At 46.3% G+C, this 17,444-nt stretch overlaps 1 protein-coding gene across 3 annotated transcripts in view; it reads right to left on the bottom strand.

Annotated features, from left to right (window-relative positions):
* Nucleotides 1-17,444, bottom strand: part of SOX5 (SRY-box transcription factor 5) — a 623,404-nt gene that overhangs the window by 14,152 nt on the left and 591,808 nt on the right. For all 3 annotated transcript variants that reach the window (XM_058191770.1, XM_058191771.1, XM_058191772.1), the window contains exons 12-14: nucleotides 17,376-17,444; nucleotides 13,667-13,840; nucleotides 1,620-1,836 (exon numbers count right to left, since the gene is read on the bottom strand). The exon at nucleotides 17,376-17,444 is cut by the window's right edge and continues 40 nt beyond it. In XM_058191770.1, coding sequence (XP_058047753.1) covers nucleotides 1,620-1,836; nucleotides 13,667-13,840; nucleotides 17,376-17,444 — 460 coding nt within the window. The remainder of the gene's footprint in view (nucleotides 1-1,619; nucleotides 1,837-13,666; nucleotides 13,841-17,375) is intronic.

Here is a 17,444-nt window from a genome sequence, read left to right as displayed (position 1 = left end):
CTTTTTTTCAATGCCGCTGTAACTTCGAACGGTCACTAAAGGAACCATAGCAAGTCAAGGACTGCCTGCAATGGAGCAGTATATGAAAACAAGCTTCCGTCCTTTTCAAGCACAGAAGGAAAGGGCTTTTGAATCCACAGAAAGGTAATGGGAGCACTGTTAGGATATGCAGCCAAAATGATATTATATAAAGTGGTGAAATGCAGTCGGTTCTATCCGGTTCGGGCGGACCAGTAGCGCCGGTGGCTGGAGGCTCCGCCCACCTGCCCGGATGTCATCACGTCCCATTTTTGATACTCTGTGCATGCGCAGAAGGTCCTGTGAATGCGCAGAGGTGTTGCGCATGAGCAATCCTATTTGCGAACCGGTAGCAAAGTGTATTCCCTCTACACTTTGTGCATCTACAACAGGGAGACATACGCAGGCTGCAAGGAAACCACAAAATGGCAGGTGGTCCTTGACTTAGAAACGATGGCTTAACGACCAGTCAAAGTTATGACCTCACCTCAAAAAGAGGACCTATCGCCTGGATCCGAAGTTCCGATGGTCGCCATCCTACATGGTCACATGACCGTACTTCAGGCGCTCGGCAAAATGGCTGCCATTTGCAGCATCCCGCAAGTCACATGATTGTGGTTTATGATGGCTTTGGCAGAACAGTAAATGCGACTGTGTTGCCAAACACCTGAATTGCAATCTCATGTCTGCGAGGGGGGAGGGGGGGTTGGCCATCAGAACTTCGGGTATCAGTTGTTAAGTCCCCGTTTTGGGGTCCATCGCAACTGTGAATTGTTGCTAAGGGACCGGAGCACCTGTAATGGATGGTATAGACGTCCAATGGAACTTTGTGGCTCAGACTGGTAAGACAGTCTGTTATTAACAGCAGCTGCTTGCAATTACCGCAGGTTCAAGTCCCACCAGGCCCAAGGTTGACTCAGCCTTCCATCCTTTATAAGGTAGGTAAAATGAGGACCCAGATTGTTGGGGGCAATAAGTTGACTTTGTATATAATATACAAATGGATGAAGACTATTGCTTAACATAGTGTAAGCCGCCCCGAGTCTTCGGAGAAGGGCGGGATATAAATGCAAATAAAAAAAAAAATTGGCAAGAGTGACAGATCCAAATTCATCCTAGGGAAATTCACTATTAATGCTTATTAATCATAATGATAGCTTGGATCTTTTGTTGCCGGGTGCTAGGTAAATGCCCTAGCTGAGAATCAATTTTACAAGTATTTCAACATAGAGAATGATTTTTTTCCCTGCCCTGAGCCAAATATATGCCGTACGCAAGTAACCTTGGAGGCGCAAATGGAGGGGCAGTGGGGGAGAGGGGATGGTTTCGCACATGTGCACGCACCGCTTTCACAAATGCAGGTTCGCCTGCATGTGTGCGTGAGTGTGCTTGCGCACTACTTCCATGCCCCCGGTTCTGAAGAGGCCGCAACCCAGGGTTTGGGACCCCTGCTCTACACCTTCTTCTATTTCATCGTGCTGCATTAGAAAAACTTTGCTAAGATTCATAAAATCTGGAATTCGGCACACGCAAAATATGCACACCGCCTCCTCCCGCCCTTCCCATGGAATTAAATGCCGTGGGATGCAAAGGGATCATACCCCACATTGAAATATTGCCTCATCTCTTGACGCCGATTCCTCATGATTGCCTTATATTCGCCGATCCGTAACTTCTTGCCATCTACTAAGCACGTCCGCTTCGGCCTGGGCTTGTACTTGTAGTCTGGGTACTTCTCCAGGTGCTGCTTGCTGAGGCGAGCCTGCTCCTCGTAGTATGGCTGTTTTTCAAGGTTCGTCATAGCTTTCCAACGAGACCCTATCAAGGAAAGAGGACAAGAAAATCAACCCTCCTTTCAAATAGTCTAAAAGAATAACAAGAGTTGTTATGGCTGGGGAATTCTGGGAGTTGAAGTCCGCCAGGCTTAAAGTTGCCAAGGTTGGAGACCCCTGATCTAGTCCAACCCCCCACCCAAGCAAGAGACCCTATACCCGTGATGGTGAACCTATGGCGCTGTTGCCAGCTCCTCTTCTGGTTTGCAGCGTGCTGGCCAGCTGGTCTTCGTGAGTGCCGGAACGCTGGAAAACAGGCCGAAAAATGGCCAAAAACCAAGGTGTTTTTGGGGGCCATTTTTAGGGCTGTTTTCAGGCTGTTTTTCGGCCTGAAAAAGAACAAGAAAATGGCCTGTTTTTTAAAGTCATTTTCAGGCTGTTTTTGGCCCGAAATATGGCCCTGAAAACGGCCAAAAAACCAGGCATGTGCGCACCAGCCAATTGGTCTTCGGGTTTGTGGTGCTCCAGTACACACACATGTACATGCATTCCGGTTTGGGTACTTGGTGTCGAAAAGGTTAGCCATCACTGCCCTACACCATTTCTGACTGATGGCAATCCAGCCTCTTCTTGAAAGCTTCCAGTGATGAAGCTCCGACGACTTCTGAAGGCAACTTCTGGTCCATGGATTGATTGTTCTCACTATCAGAAAATTTCTCTGTCAGGCCTGGAAGCCATCTTTTGCATTGGATCTTCAGGCCTGCCACATTTAGTGCTGCGGGAAACTGGGAGGGCGGAGTGTATGGAGCAGGGGAGATATATAGTCATAATAACATTCCTTTCTCTGAGAGTCAAGGACACCGTGCCCTGCACCTGGAGGGCTGGAACTGGGAGGCATCTCCAATGGGGCCAGTGCATTGATTGGGCCATGTGATGGACACGTGGGTGCTGGGCAGAGACTTGGACTTTTCTGTGGGTGGAGAAAACCTGGAAGCTTTCAGATTCAGGTGTTCCCAGATGTGCCAATATGACATCTTTGAACTTTGAGGAACTTCTAGCCTTGGAGTCTTCTTTCATTGGGGGCGTTACTTGGAACCCTGACATTCTCCTTATTTCCAGGTTGAATCTCTCCTTGTTCAGTTTCTATCCATTATTCCTTGTCTGGCTTTCAGGTGCTTTGGAAAATAGCTCTACCCTCTCCTCTCTGTGACAGCCCCTCAAATAATGGAAGACTGCTATTATGTCTCCCCTGGTCCTTCTCTTCACTAGACCAGCCATGCCCAGTTCCTGCAACCATTCATTGTATGTTTTGGCCTCCAGTCCCCTAATCATCTTGGTTGCTCTTCTCTGCACTCTTTCTAGTCAGAGTGGTGAAAATTATTATCTCAACTCAGATTGCCAATGGGAAAAGTACAAGTAGTCCTCTAATTACAAGAGTTTGTTTAGCGTCCGTTCAAAGTTACCATGAATGAGTGAAGTAAAGTAAAACTAAGGAAAACACTTTTTCCTTTATACGAGCAGATCGGACCAAGGCAGTGCTGTGCTGATTAGAAAGAAAGAAAGAAAGAAAGAAAGAAAGAAAGAAAGAAAGAAAGAAAGAAAGAAAGAAAGAAAGAAAGAAAGAGCATTACAATTGCAGGAATGATATTTATTTGCTGGTCAGTTTTTTTGCCTACTGGAACAGGGTGGACGGGGTTGTTTCTTAAAAAAGGGAAGAGGGCAGGGGAAAGGACTCTTGATAGTCATAAATCTGGGGTGGGCCGGCTGAGAGAGGTAAGGGGGAAAAAATAATCCAGTGGGATATTACTTAGTCATGCTTTTCGGTCTCTTTGGGGAAACTGAGATGAATGGAAGCAAAGTATGGATGGAGATGCCTGCCAGATTCCTGTCAGGAAAATGTCTCAGGGAATCTATTTCTATTTATGTGATACTCTAGAGCAGGGGGGTCAAACTCAAGGCCCACGGGCCAGATCCGGCCGTTGGGGTGCTTAAATCTGGCCCACAGGGCTGGCCTGGAAATAGCAAAGGAGTGGCCCGCTGGTGCCTCTGCTACAGTGGTGGGTTTCAAATTTTTTTACTACCGGTTCTGTGGGTGTGGCTTGGGTGTGGCATGGCTTGGTGGGTGTGGCTTGGTGGGCATGGCAGGAAGGATAGGATCCATACATATACAATGCCAATGTATTATGACACCTGGCTAACTATTTCTTTTTTTTACATTGTTTTATTTGTTAAAAAAACGCAAAAGCAAAAAGGAAGCCTTGTTGAACTGCAAAGTGAAATTCAGAGATCCTTCTGGGCAGTGGTGGGATTCAAGTAATTTAACAACCGGTTCTCGCCCTAATTATTTCTTCTAACAACCAGTTTGTCAAACTGCTCAGAAAGTTAACAACTGGTTCTCCCGAAGTGGTGCGAACTGGCTGAATCCCACCACTGCTTCTGGCTTCCCAGAGGCATTTTCTAGTAAATAAGAAGACATTGAAACCGCTGCAAAGTAATTACCCTAAGTGGTTAAATTCTCCTTTCTAGATTTTAGTGCATGTGTAGAGTTATTAAAACGATATCTTTAAATATCATTTAAAATATTTTTTAAATGATGTCTTTAATTTAATTTACTTTAATTGAAAGTGTTATGTATTAACAGTTGTGCCTTTAAATATTTGAGCGGGAAATCAGCACGTTGCTGATTGGACGAAGCCTCCAGCAGAACTGTATAAAAGGAGAGGTTTTTGCCCCAGCCTGTTGCTGGGTTCACCCTATATTAAAGAGCTGTTGTCACTACCCTGGTCTCCAGCCTCGTTACTTCCCGAACTTAACATTGGCGACGAAGGTGGGATCTCGAGGCTAAGGAGAACCAGAACCGAGCTGAAGCACGCTAGTTCCGAACCCAGCAAACTCAGGGCAGAAACGCGGAAATGGCAACACGCCACCCGCACCGTTTGACCCGGCAAGGAGAAATGGGGAACATATATGACCCGTTTCGAAAGCTTTCTAGAAGCCAACGAACTACAGGATCCCTGATAACCGCAAGCGGGCTTACTTCCTAAGCCATTGCGGGCCGGAGGTAATCGAGATTGCGGAAGCCCTGGCAGAGCCAACGCCGATACAATCGGTATCGTGGCCGACTCTGCAGACTTTGCTGAAGAACCATTTCGCACCGCCGTCCAAATCGTGCAGCGGTTTGAATTCGGAGAACGAGACAGATGGAGGGCGAGTCCATCGGTGACTACATGGCCGCTTAAGAAGAGCGCCCAAGGACTGCGGATACCGAGACTTAGGCGAAGTGCTACTCGAGCAACTCATCCGAGGGGTCAGGACATCCGCCTCTGGCGGCGACTGCTAGCCAGGAGCAACCTGACACTAGCCACCGCTCTGGGCGAGGCCAGAGCACACGAAATGTCTACTAAAGCAGCAGAGACTCTGCAAAAGCCTCTTCAATCCAAGGCGGCGCAAAGCCAACGCCAGTACACCAGGAGGAGATTCAGTCCGAATCCGAAGGTGAGGCGAGATGAGGAAGGGTCTGCCGGACCGAGAAACGCGACACTGAGGACCGTGGCGAGTGCGGAAGCTGCGGAGGGCAGCATCAGCGCCAACGCTGCAGGTTTAAAGACGCAACATGCGGCGGTGTGGGAAGAAAGGGCACTTAGCTCAGGTTTGCAGAGCGGCCCAACCTTCCGCCGAAAATTCAAATCGGCCAATCAAAGCGGAACCGGAAAGGCGGCCCGCGATTGGTTCAAACAAGAAAGCGCGAAGTCTAATCAAGCGACTGTCATTATAGGCGCGCCTCAACCAAAGTGGAAAGAAGATTTTCACAAAGCCCAAGATCGAGGGAGTACGGTGCAGGCTTGAAGTGGACACGGGATCAGCGATCACCATCATGTCCTGGGACACCCTGGCGAAGTCGCTGCCGTCCGTCGCGGCGCCATCTGCAAGCACAGCGGCTACGAGTCCACGACTACCAGGAATCGCATCCCTGTTCGAGGACCACCTCCGTCCGAGTCGAGTATGGCCCTCACAAAAGACCCTGCCCATCACGATCGTCGAAGGAACTCTGCCCAGTCTGTTGGGACTAGACTGGTTTCGTGCCCTGGGCATGGGAGTGACTGGCATCTACAGAAGTGACTGCAATTTGAAAGACATTCTCTTTAACGAGTTCGAAGATGTCTTCAAGGACTGCCTGGGCAAGTACAAGGGACCCTATTTCCTTCAACTTAGACCCCAGGTAGCCCCCATTAGGCTTAAGGCGAGGAGAGTCCCTTTGCCCTAAAACCAAAATTGATAAGGAGCTGGACAAGCTCATAAATCAGGGGTTTTGGTGCCAGTCGATCACGCAAAGTGGGAGACGCCAATCGTCACCCATCAAATCGGACGGGTCAATTAGAATTTGCGCTGACTACAAGGCGGCGCTTAACAAAGCCTTACAGAAAAGCGTGACGGTTCCGTGGTGCAACATTTATTGCACTCTTTGGGGCAAGGGCAAGTCTTTGCAAAGTTAGACTTGGCCCAAGCCTACCAACAACTGCCAGTAGACGCCCGCACAGCGAAGCCCAAGCGATTGTGACGCACAGGGGGCATTCAAGTGCACCGATTGCAATTTGGGGTTAGTGTGGCACCAGGGCTGTTCCAAAACCTGATGGAACGACTACTGCAAGGGCTCCCAGGGTAGTTCCTACTTGATGATGTCCTAATTTCAGGGAAAACATGGAGGAATTGGGGGCGGTTAAGAAAGGTCTTGAGCATTTTCCGGACAGCGGATTAAAAGTCAAGACAAATAAATGTCAGATAGGGGTCGAATCGGTCGATTTCTTGGGCTACGGATAGACAAGAAAGAATTCACCCTACTGAGAGCAAAGTTAAGGCAATTAGGAAGGCTCCAGCGCCCAAAAACAAAGCAGAGCTGCAGGCATTCCTGGGATTGGTTAATTTTGCGGTCTTTTAAAGAACAAAGCAACCGTTGGAACCGCTGCATAGGCTCTTAGGAAAAATACTGTTTGGTCTTCGGGTTTGTGGTGCTCCAGTACACACACATGTACATGCATTCCGGTTTGGGTACTTGGTGTCGAAAAGGTTAGCCATCACTGCCCTACACCATTTCTGACTGATGGCAATCCAGCCTCTTCTTGAAAGCTTCCAGTGATGAAGCTCCGACGACTTCTGAAGGCAACTTCTGGTCCATGGATTGATTGTTCTCACTATCAGAAAATTTCTCTGTCAGGCCTGGAAGCCATCTTTTGCATTGGATCTTCAGGCCTGCCACATTTAGTGCTGCGGGAAACTGGGAGGGCGGAGTGTATGGAGCAGGGGAGATATATAGTCATAATAACATTCCTTTCTCTGAGAGTCAAGGACACCGTGCCCTGCACCTGGAGGGCTGGAACTGGGAGGCATCTCCAATGGGGCCAGTGCATTGATTGGGCCATGTGATGGACATGTGGGTGCTGGGCAGAGACTTGGACTTTTCTGTGGGTGGAGAAAACCTGGAAGCTTTCAGATTCAGGTGTTCCCAGATGTGCCAATATGACATCTTTGAACTTTGAGGAACTTCTAGCCTTGGAGTCTTCTTTCATTGGGGGCGTTACTTGGAACCCTGACATTCTCCTTATTTCCAGGTTGAATCTCTCCTTGTTCAGTTTCTATCCATTATTCCTTGTCTGGCTTTCAGGTGCTTTGGAAAATAGCTCTACCCTCTCCTCTCTGTGACAGCCCCTCAAATAATGGAAGACTGCTATTATGTCTCCCCTGGTCCTTCTCTTCACTAGACCAGCCATGCCCAGTTCCTGCAACCATTCATTGTATGTTTTGGCCTCCAGTCCCCTAATCATCTTGGTTGCTCTTCTCTGCACTCTTTCTAGTCAGAGTGGTGAAAATTATTATCTCAACTCAGATTGCCAATGGGAAAAGTACAAGTAGTCCTCTAATTACAAGAGTTTGTTTAGCGTCCGTTCAAAGTTACCATGAATGAGTGAAGTAAAGTAAAACTAAGGAAAACACTTTTTCCTTTATACGAGCAGATCGGACCAAGGCAGTGCTGTGCTGATTAGAAAGAAAGAAAGAAAGAAAGAAAGAAAGAAAGAAAGAAAGAAAGAAAGAAAGAAAGAAAGAAAGAAAGAGCATTACAATTGCAGGAATGATATTTATTTGCTGGTCAGTTTTTTTGCCTACTGGAACAGGGTGGACGGGGTTGTTTCTTAAAAAAGGGAAGAGGGCAGGGGAAAGGACTCTTGATAGTCATAAATCTGGGGTGGGCCGGCTGAGAGAGGGAAGGGGGAAAAAATAATCCAGTGGGATATTACTTAGTCATGCTTTTCGGTCTCTTTGGGGAAACTGAGATGAATGGAAGCAAAGTATGGATGGAGATGCCTGCCAGATTCCTGTCAGGAAAATGTCTCAGGGAATCTATTTCTATTTATGTGATACTCTAGAGCAGGGGGGTCAAACTCAAGGCCCACGGGCCAGATCCGGCCGTTGGGGTGCTTAAATCTGGCCCACAGGGCTGGCCTGGAAATAGCAAAGGAGTGGCCCGCTGGTGCCTCTGCTACAGTGGTGGGTTTCAAATTTTTTTACTACCGGTTCTGTGGGTGTGGCTTGGGTGTGGCATGGCTTGGTGGGTGTGGCTTGGTGGGCATGGCAGGGGAAGGATAGGATCCATACATATACAATGCCAATGTATTATGACACCTGGCTAACTATTTCTTTTTTTTACATTGTTTTATTTGTTAAAAAAACGCAAAAGCAAAAAGGAAGCCTTGTTGAACTGCAAAGTGAAATTCAGAGATCCTTCTGGGCAGTGGTGGGATTCAAGTAATTTAACAACCGGTTCTCGCCCTAATTATTTCTTCTAACAACCAGTTTGTCAAACTGCTCAGAAAGTTAACAACTGGTTCTCCCGAAGTGGTGCGAACTGGCTGAATCCCACCACTGCTTCTGGCTTCCCAGAGGCATTTTCTAGTAAATAAGAAGACATTGAAACCGCTGCAAAGTAATTACCCTAAGTGGTTAAATTCTCCTTTCTAGATTTTAGTGCATGTGTAGAGTTATTAAAACGATATCTTTAAATATCATTTAAAATATTTTTTAAATGATGTCTTTAATTTAATTTACTTTAATTGAAAGATTTTTTAAATATCTTTAAACATCATTTAAAATATTTAAAGGATCATTTTTATGGATTTATTGGGGAAGCAGTTTCTGTCCAAGCCAAATTTCCACTAAACCATAATTCGCGTGGTGTAAAATTTAAATTTATATCCATCGCATACGTTTTGCAGACGGTCCCCGATGTACGTAAAATTTAAGTAACGTGTACCGTGCGTGCAATAATTACGGATTAATTTGTTAAACAATAGTGATTCAAATTCGTACATTGTCTGCTAACCTGGAGCCTATAAATTAAGGGATTAGTTACTGAGAATCAAATGAAGATTGGGTCGCTGAACAGGTTTAACTCCGAATGATTCATTTTATTTATATACTTAGTTTCAAAAAGTAAAAATCCCTTATTCTACCATCTCTAGTTAGTATAAAACAAAGCAGATAAAACAAATCCTACAAAAAATGCTGTACAGGTCATTTTCCTCTGATGAACACAATTGAGCTAGTGGTGGGTTTCAAAATTTTTTACTACTGGTTCTGTGGGTTTGGCTTGGTGGGTGTAGCCTGATGGGCATGGCAGGGGAAAAATACTGTAAAATCTCCATTCCCTCCAGGGGAAGGTTACTGCAAAATCCCCATTTCTTCCCACTCAGCTGGGACTCGGGAGGCAGAGAATAGATGGGGGCGGGGCCAGTCAGAGGTGTTATTTGCTGGTTCTCCGAACTACTCAACATTTCTGCTACTGGTTCTCCAGAACTGGTCAGAACCTGCTGAAACCCACCTCTGATTTGAGCCCAAAATTTCCATTTGCTAAGCAAGACGGTTATTCTCTCTCCAGCAAAAGACTTCTTTTTATATTCTTCAGATCAAGAGTTTTCCACGCAAGCATGTATAGCGTTTGTGGAGCTTCCTCAGAAAAACGCATCGTGTGTACTTCAGACACTTTGATGGAAGCCGAGAAGAAAAGAAGAAAGAAAAAGTATCTTTCTTGGGGGGGGAAAAAAAAAAAGACCCCAATATTTGTGAGCCTCTCAACCTTTCCAGTTATCAACTTTTCTCTGCTGAGTTTAAAATAAAAAATAAAAATCAACAACTGTCCTTTGACAGATCAGAAAAGTCTTCTGCGATATAGGTAGTTCATTTACAACAGTTCATTAGCAACTGTTCAAAGTTATAACGGCACTGACAAAAGTGATTTGTGACCTGTGGTGGGCTGCTGCCGGTTCAGACCGGTTCAGGTGAACCGGTAGTTCCGAACAGCGGCTGGACGCACCCGCCCGCCCTGGCACTATCACGTCATATATAATCACCGGTTTTTCGATGCCGCGTGCAATCCTATTTTCGGTTCCAGGCGAACCAGTTGTTATAGTGTGTGGCGCCCACCTCTGCTTCTGACCGTTTTTCACATTTATGACCGTTTCAGCTTCCCCACGGTCCCAGGATCAGAATTCAGAGGCTTGGCAACCGACCCGTATTTATGACGGTTGCAGTGTCCTGCGGTCATGCGATCAATTTTTCCGACCTTCTGACAAGCAAAGTCAAAGGGGAAGCCAAATTCCCTTAACCACCTTGTTATGATCTTAACAGCTGCAGTGATTCCCTTAACAACCGTGGCAGGAAAAGTCGTAAAACGGGGCAAAGCTCACTTAACCACTCTTTCGCTTAGCAATAGAAATATGGGGCTCAATTCTGGTCGTAAGTCAAAGGCTATCTGGACATTCATCTGACTCCTCTTCCTTCCTTTTTCTCCTTACCGAAAAGGCAGAAAATTTCTCCTTTCGACACCGAAGTTCAAATAATAACAATAATAAAAGAAGATATCTCGCTTCCAGGTTTGCAAACCTCATCACTCTTTCAACAGGAGGAAGCTGTGGGCTGAATAGGGCTGTCACCCCTGCTAGAATCTGGAACAAATTTGCACATTGTAGTCCACCTACTGTATATTTAATCAGACAAAGATGCCTCTGAAAGTTCCAGTTGCATTTTTTTCTCCTCATTTCCCAGCCCAAATCCAGGGCGAAACAGTAAAAGATGATTCCTTATGTTTTTTTTGTTTTAATTCAGTTGATTAAAACCAGATTTGGAGGGTATTATAAAATGCTTAGAAGCTCTTTAAAATGTCAACACAGACTCTCCAGAGACGTTTCTATTCAAAATGTCAGTCTGGTTCAAACCACCTATTTTAAGCAGAATGAATTAGCCGCGACCACTTGGCGGTTGTTATCTAAAACAATCGGTTCAGATCAGGGGAAACCTTGTGACCCATTTGTGCTTTTATACAGAGGTGGAATTCAGCTGGTTCTGCCTGGTTCGGGCGAACCGGTAGCGGCGACTGCAGGAGGCTCCGCCCACCCGCCCTGACGTAATGCACGAGTACCGTCTTTGCGTGGAAGGCCGCACGCGTGCGCGGAAGGTGACGCGTGCGAGTGAAAGTAGAGCGCACGCGTGTGCATTCACATTTGCGAACTTGTAGAGAAGGTAAATGAATCCTACTCTGCTTTTATATGTATAAAAATTGGGGGAATGGGAGGGAGGGCCACTCCGTCTGCTCAGACCAATTTCAGAAGACGATTTACTTGAGTAAGGAAAGTTTAATCAAGAACACTCTTGAAGCGAGAGTGGACCAAACTGTTTGCCTCTTGAATCGCAGGCCTAATCTTGCGGCCATGACCAGTTTTAAATCCTCTTGGCTGGCATATATAAATTTTTATCATCCCCGAAACAAATGTACTCTCGCCTTATCTCACTTTCTTCTGACTAATCTAATCAATTCAGGCGCCCTGTTAAAACTCTACGACCCGCCATCGAGCTCGGATGCGGGATTCTGTGAATCTGTTTGGCATGAAATCAATAGCGAACGGTTAATCCTGCTCTTAAAAAGCGTTTCTTCAATGGTTGGATTTCGCATTCGGTAGGAGATATTGACATAATACTTGGGAGAGAATTTGGGATTATGCATTGGAATGCGAAGATTAGACGAGAACAAAACTCTTTGAAAATAATTATTCAGGGAGTTTATAAGGTTTATAAAAAGCCACCGGTTCTAAGGAGGAATAGGCCGATCCTGCATCTCAGTGCCAATGAATGAATAAGAATTACGAGGCAGCTGTCAAGAGATAGGTTGCATTCTTTACAGAACAAAGAATAACGGAGTTGGAAGGGACCTTGGAGGTCTTCTAGTCCAGCCCCCTGCTCAGGCAGGAAAAAGCCCTATCCCATTTCAGACAAACGGTTGTCTGAACTCTTCTTAAAAACTTCCAGCAATGGAGTGATGGTTAATGTACAGGGATTATTGAAGATGTATAAATATAATTAATGTAGGGTCGGCTCTGCCCAGCTACCATTTTAGAATGGTGGGGAGGGAGAAAGGAGGAGAGAGTAGGAGGTAGGAAAGAGGAGAAGAGGGGGAGAAGAGGGAGAAGAGGAAGGGAGAAGGGGAGAAGAGGGAGAAGGAAGGTATAGGGTGGAGGGAGGAGAGGATGTAGATAAGAGAAGGGGAGGAAGGTCTGGAAAGTAGAAGAAGGTAGAAGAGAGTTAAAAGGAGGGGGTGGTGACTGGGCAAGCCCGACTAATTGTATATGACTGTACATTGGATGAGTTGTTGGATATGAATGTAAAAATAAAACTTTTTTATTAAAAAAAAAACTTCCAGTGATGGCGCATCCACAACTTCTGGAGGCAAGGCGTTCCACTGATTAATTGCTCTCGCTGTCAGGAAATTTCTCCTTAGTTCTTCTTTATTTAAAAACTTGTCATACGCGTCTGATTGTGGCACATTATTTGAAGAATGATGGAGGTGGCCTTCTTGCAAGGTCTCAGAACGTCTCCGAAGCTAGAGGGATGCCCGCCACTCCTCTGCTCGCAACAGAATCCCTTATGCCACCAGGCTTGAAATTCTGGGCTTTCAATGGCAGCAGCTAAAAGTCAGGGCTTCTGAGAATCTGATTGCTGGACACAGAGGGAAAGCACTGGATCCTGGCATGTGGAACTGACCAAAGCCACCTTTCTTGCAAGCAGATGATAGCTAATCCCTTCTGCCCATCACTGCTGAGTCATCATACTGGATTTTGCATTACCCAACACGTCCTCCAAATTGTACTTCCACCCTACTGAAAATTCTACTACAAATATACTGAAAGTTAAAACTGAAAATAATGCTTTTAGCAAATACATGTATGCTCAAAGGAAACAAATGCATTAAGACAGGGGTGTCAAACTAGATTTCATTGAGGGGCTGCATCAGGATTGTGTTTGACCTCGGTGTGTGTGTGTGTGTGTGTGTGTGTGTGTGTGTGTGTGTGTGTGTGTGTAATAATAACAGAGTTGGAAGGGACCTTGGAGGTCTTCTAGTCCAACCCCCTGCCCAGGCAGGAAACCCTACACCATTTCAGACAAATGGTTATCCAACATTTTCTTAAAAATTTCCAGTGTTGGAGCATTCACAACTTCTGCAGGCAAGTTGTTCCACTGATTAATTGTTCGCCAGGATTAATTGTGTAGCCAGGGTGGTCAGTTTAACATCACTTGTGTCGGGGGTACTGGCGGTGGCCCAAGCACCGCCAGCGAAAACAGGCTCCCGAGCTCCATTTTTGGCTACGACGACCTCCTGCAACCCTCCATCAGCGAAGTGGAAGCACCACGGGTCGGTCCTTCACTGTTTCCAGGGCAGGCAGCCCCGCGGGTCAGATCTAAGCCCTCCATGGGACAGATCCGCCCCCCCCGGGCCTTGAGTTCGACACCCCTGCATTAAGAGCTCCACATCTGGCAATCCTGTTTCCTCCCCTTACCCAATATTTTGCTGATGTTGGAGTTGTGCATATCAGGGAAAGCCTGCAAGATCTTCCGCCGTTCGTCTTTCGCCCACACCATGAAGGCGTTCATCGGACGCTTGATGTGCGGCTCGTTGCTGCCACGCCCTCTGGATTCTCGGTAAATCCGAGATTCTGAGACTCCGGCACTTCCTAAAAAGTTGGGTGAATAGAGAGATTAGGCAAGGAACAAATATTAATTCATGTTATTTTTCCCTCCCATCATGGGAAGATGCCTCCCACTTGGATTTTTGAAAACGTCATCAGAATTATTTATTCTGTAATCAAACTTTGGAATTTGCGATCAGCTTGGCGTGGCTGTCTTCAAAAAAGAATTGGGCCCATTCATGGAAATCATTACTATTAATCTTCTCATTGTTCCTATTGCCCATCTCCTCCCACTTATGACTGTATGACTGTAACCTTGTTGCTGGCATCCTTACGATCTATATTGATTGTTTCCTAATATGATTTGATTGCTTATTTGTTCCCTATGGCTACCATTAAGTGTTGTACCTTACGATTCTTGATGAACGGATCTTTTTCTTTTTATGTACACAAAGAGCCTATGCACCAAAGACAAATTCCTTGTGTGTCCAATCACACTTGGCCAATAAAGAATTCTATTCCATTCTATTCTATTCTAATGTTTAACCACAACAACAAATTGTATGAACACGGGGAATCCTTTGCACTTCCAAACACATACACATTCCTTCTTGCTGAAGAAGCTTCTTGGATGAGAAGTGAAATGTCTTCAAAAGAAAAAAAACAAGAAAGTCCAGTTGCCTGCTGAAAAAAGCACCTTTGGGACCACCATGACCTGGATGACTGAGAATCTCTACAGACTTTTAGCTATACAATTTGGGATGAAGACCCTTTGAATGGTGCTGGGAGTAGGAATGGATTTCCAGAAGAGGAAAAAATTGCAGACTACAGGAATCAGGAGCACCAGTCAGGTGACCCTGAGGAGACAAATAAATCTCCAAGGATTTCAAGGACCCTCTAAAACAGGGGTCTCCAACCTTGGTCCCTTTAAGACTTGTGGATTTCAATTCCCAGAGTCCCTCAGCCAGCAAAGCTGGCTGAGGAACTCTGGGAGTTGAAGTCCACAAGTCTTAAAGGGACCAAGGTTGGAGACCTCTGCTCTAAAAGGATGCAAATGACCAGCTGCCTGCATGAAATATAAATCCTTCCATTCCCCACCATCATCCTGTCAGAGCTGAAGAAGCTTCTTGGATAAGAAGTGAAATGTCTTCAAAAACAAAAAACAAAAACAAGAAAGTCCAGTTGCCTCCTGAAAAAAAAAGCACCTTTAGTACTAATAACGCTATCTAGTGAGGGTAATGAAATGTCTTCGAGAAAACAAGCAAGCTCAGAGAGCACCAAGGATCCCTAGGACACACACACACACTCACACACACTTATATACGCAGCAATTTGTCCAGAATGGTAAAAAGTCTCCTGCTTGAGCAGGGGGTTGGACTAGAAGACCTCCAAGGTCCCTTCCAACTCCGTGATGCTCCGTGATGCTGTAATATCCCTCAGCGCTTTAAAGGTGGTAACCAATTCAAGGTATTGGTTACCACCTTTAAAGCGCTTCATGGCACGGGACCTGGTTATTTACGGGACCGCCTACTGCGACCGACGGCCTCCCAGCGACCAGTGCGCTCCCACAGAGTGGGCCTCCTTGGGGTACCGTCGGCTAGACAATGTCGGCTGGCGATCCCCAGGGGGAGGGACTTCTCTGTGGGGGCTCCAACCCTCTGGAACAAATTACCACCTGGTATTCGCCAACTCCCCGATCTCCGGACTTTCCGACGCGAGCTGAAAACTTTGATACCATCGACCATGGTATCTTGCTGCACCGGTTGGAGAGTTTGGGAATGGGAGGCACCATTTATCGGTGGTTCTCCTCCTATTTCTTTGACCAATCACAGACGGTGTTGACAGGGGGGCTGAGATCAACCGCGAGGCGCCTCACTTGTGGGGTGCCGCAGGGGTCGATTCTCTCGCCTCTCCTGTTCAACATCTATATGAAGCCGCTGGGTGAGATCATCAGTGGTTTTGGGGTGAGGTACCAACTGTATGCTGACGATACGCAGCTGTACTTTTCCACCCCAGGCCACCCCAACGAAGCTATGGAAGTGCTGTCCCGGTGCCTGGAAGCCGTACAGGTCTGGATGGGGAGAAACAGGCTCAAGCTCAATCCCTCCAAAATGGAGTGGCTGTGGATGCCGGCACCCCGGTACAGGCAGCTGCAGTTGCAGCTGACTGTTGGGGGCGAAACATTGGCCCCAATGGAAAGGGTGCGCAACTTGGGCATTCTCCTGGATGAACGGCTGTCGTTTGAAGATCACTTGACGGCTGTCTCCAGGAGAGCTTTTCATCAGGTTCGCCTGATTCGCCAGTTGCGCCCCTTCCTTGACCGGGATGCCCTATGCACGGTCACTCACGCTCTTGTTACCTCCCGCCTGGATTATTGCAATGCTCTCTACATGGGGCTCCCCTTGAGGAGCACCCAGAGGCTGCAGTTAGTTCAGAACGCGGCTGCGCGGGTGATAGAGGGAGCCACACGTGGCTCCCATGTAATACCACTCCTGCGCAGACTGCACTGGCTACCTGTGGTCTCTCAGGTGCACTTCAAGGTGTTGGTTACTACCTTTAAAACGCTCCATGGCTTAGGGCCAGGGTACTTACGGGACCACCTTCTGCTACCGAATACCTCCCACCAACCCGTACGCTCACACAGAGAGGGGCTTCTCAGGGTGCCGTCCGCCAAGCAATGTCCCAGGGGAAGGTCCTTCTCTGTGGGGGCTCCTACCCTCTGGAACGAACTTCCCCCTGGATTACGTCAACTGCCTGACCTTCGGACCTTCTGCCGCGAGCTGAAGACCTATTTGTTTATTCGCACGGGACTGGCTCCGTAATTTTAAATTTTATAATTTTATAAGTTTTAGAGAGTTTAATTTTAATGGTATATTGTTTTAAATTTTAGCCGATTATATAATAAGTTTTTTAATCTTTGTTTTATTTGTATATTGTCTATTTTTTATTATGGCTGTGAACCGCCCTGAGTCCTTCGGGAGAAGGGCGGTATAAAAATCTAATAAATAAATAAATAAATAAATAAAACATGGTTGTTTCATCGTGCAGGACTGGCCTGATAGTTTTAATTGGGAATTTTAAACGGGTTTTATGGAGTAGCCTAAATTTAAATATTTCATTTTAAATTATTTTAATGTTTGTATATTGTTTTTTTATATGGCTGTAAACCGCCCTGAGTCCTTCGGGAGAAGGGCGGTCTAGAAATTTAAATAAATAATAAATAATAATAATAATAATCGCCACCATTCTCTAGCCGCCTCTTGAAAAAGCACCTTTGGGACAACCACGACCTGGAGGACTGAGAATCTCCACAGACATCTAGACTATTTATGTGTAATTCTTTCTTCGCCGTGTTACAGTGCCAAACGCATCTTTTGCCTGGGTTCAGACTCAGCCAAGGAAGTAAGAAGAAAAATAATAATAATCATCATCCACAGATCGAAAGCATCCCGCCCCCATCTTTGCAAAGTTAACGTTTCTTTCCATGCTAAAGGAGCGAAAGACCTCAAGGCTGTTTCTTCACTGATCGTGTGTGTGCCCAGGCACGGCTGGAAAGAAGGCAAAAGGCCGGGCTACTGACCATCGGAGTCTCCGCTCATGTTGAAATCTATCATCGCGTGGCTAAACTTCCCGTCTTCGTTCTGTTTGA

Source organism: Ahaetulla prasina, chromosome 7, assembly GCF_028640845.1.
Source record: "Ahaetulla prasina isolate Xishuangbanna chromosome 7, ASM2864084v1, whole genome shotgun sequence".
Classification (NCBI taxonomy): Eukaryota; Metazoa; Chordata; class Lepidosauria; order Squamata; family Colubridae; genus Ahaetulla; species Ahaetulla prasina.
Note: the sequence above shows the minus strand (reverse complement) of the source record. Positions and strands in the feature narration are given on the sequence as shown.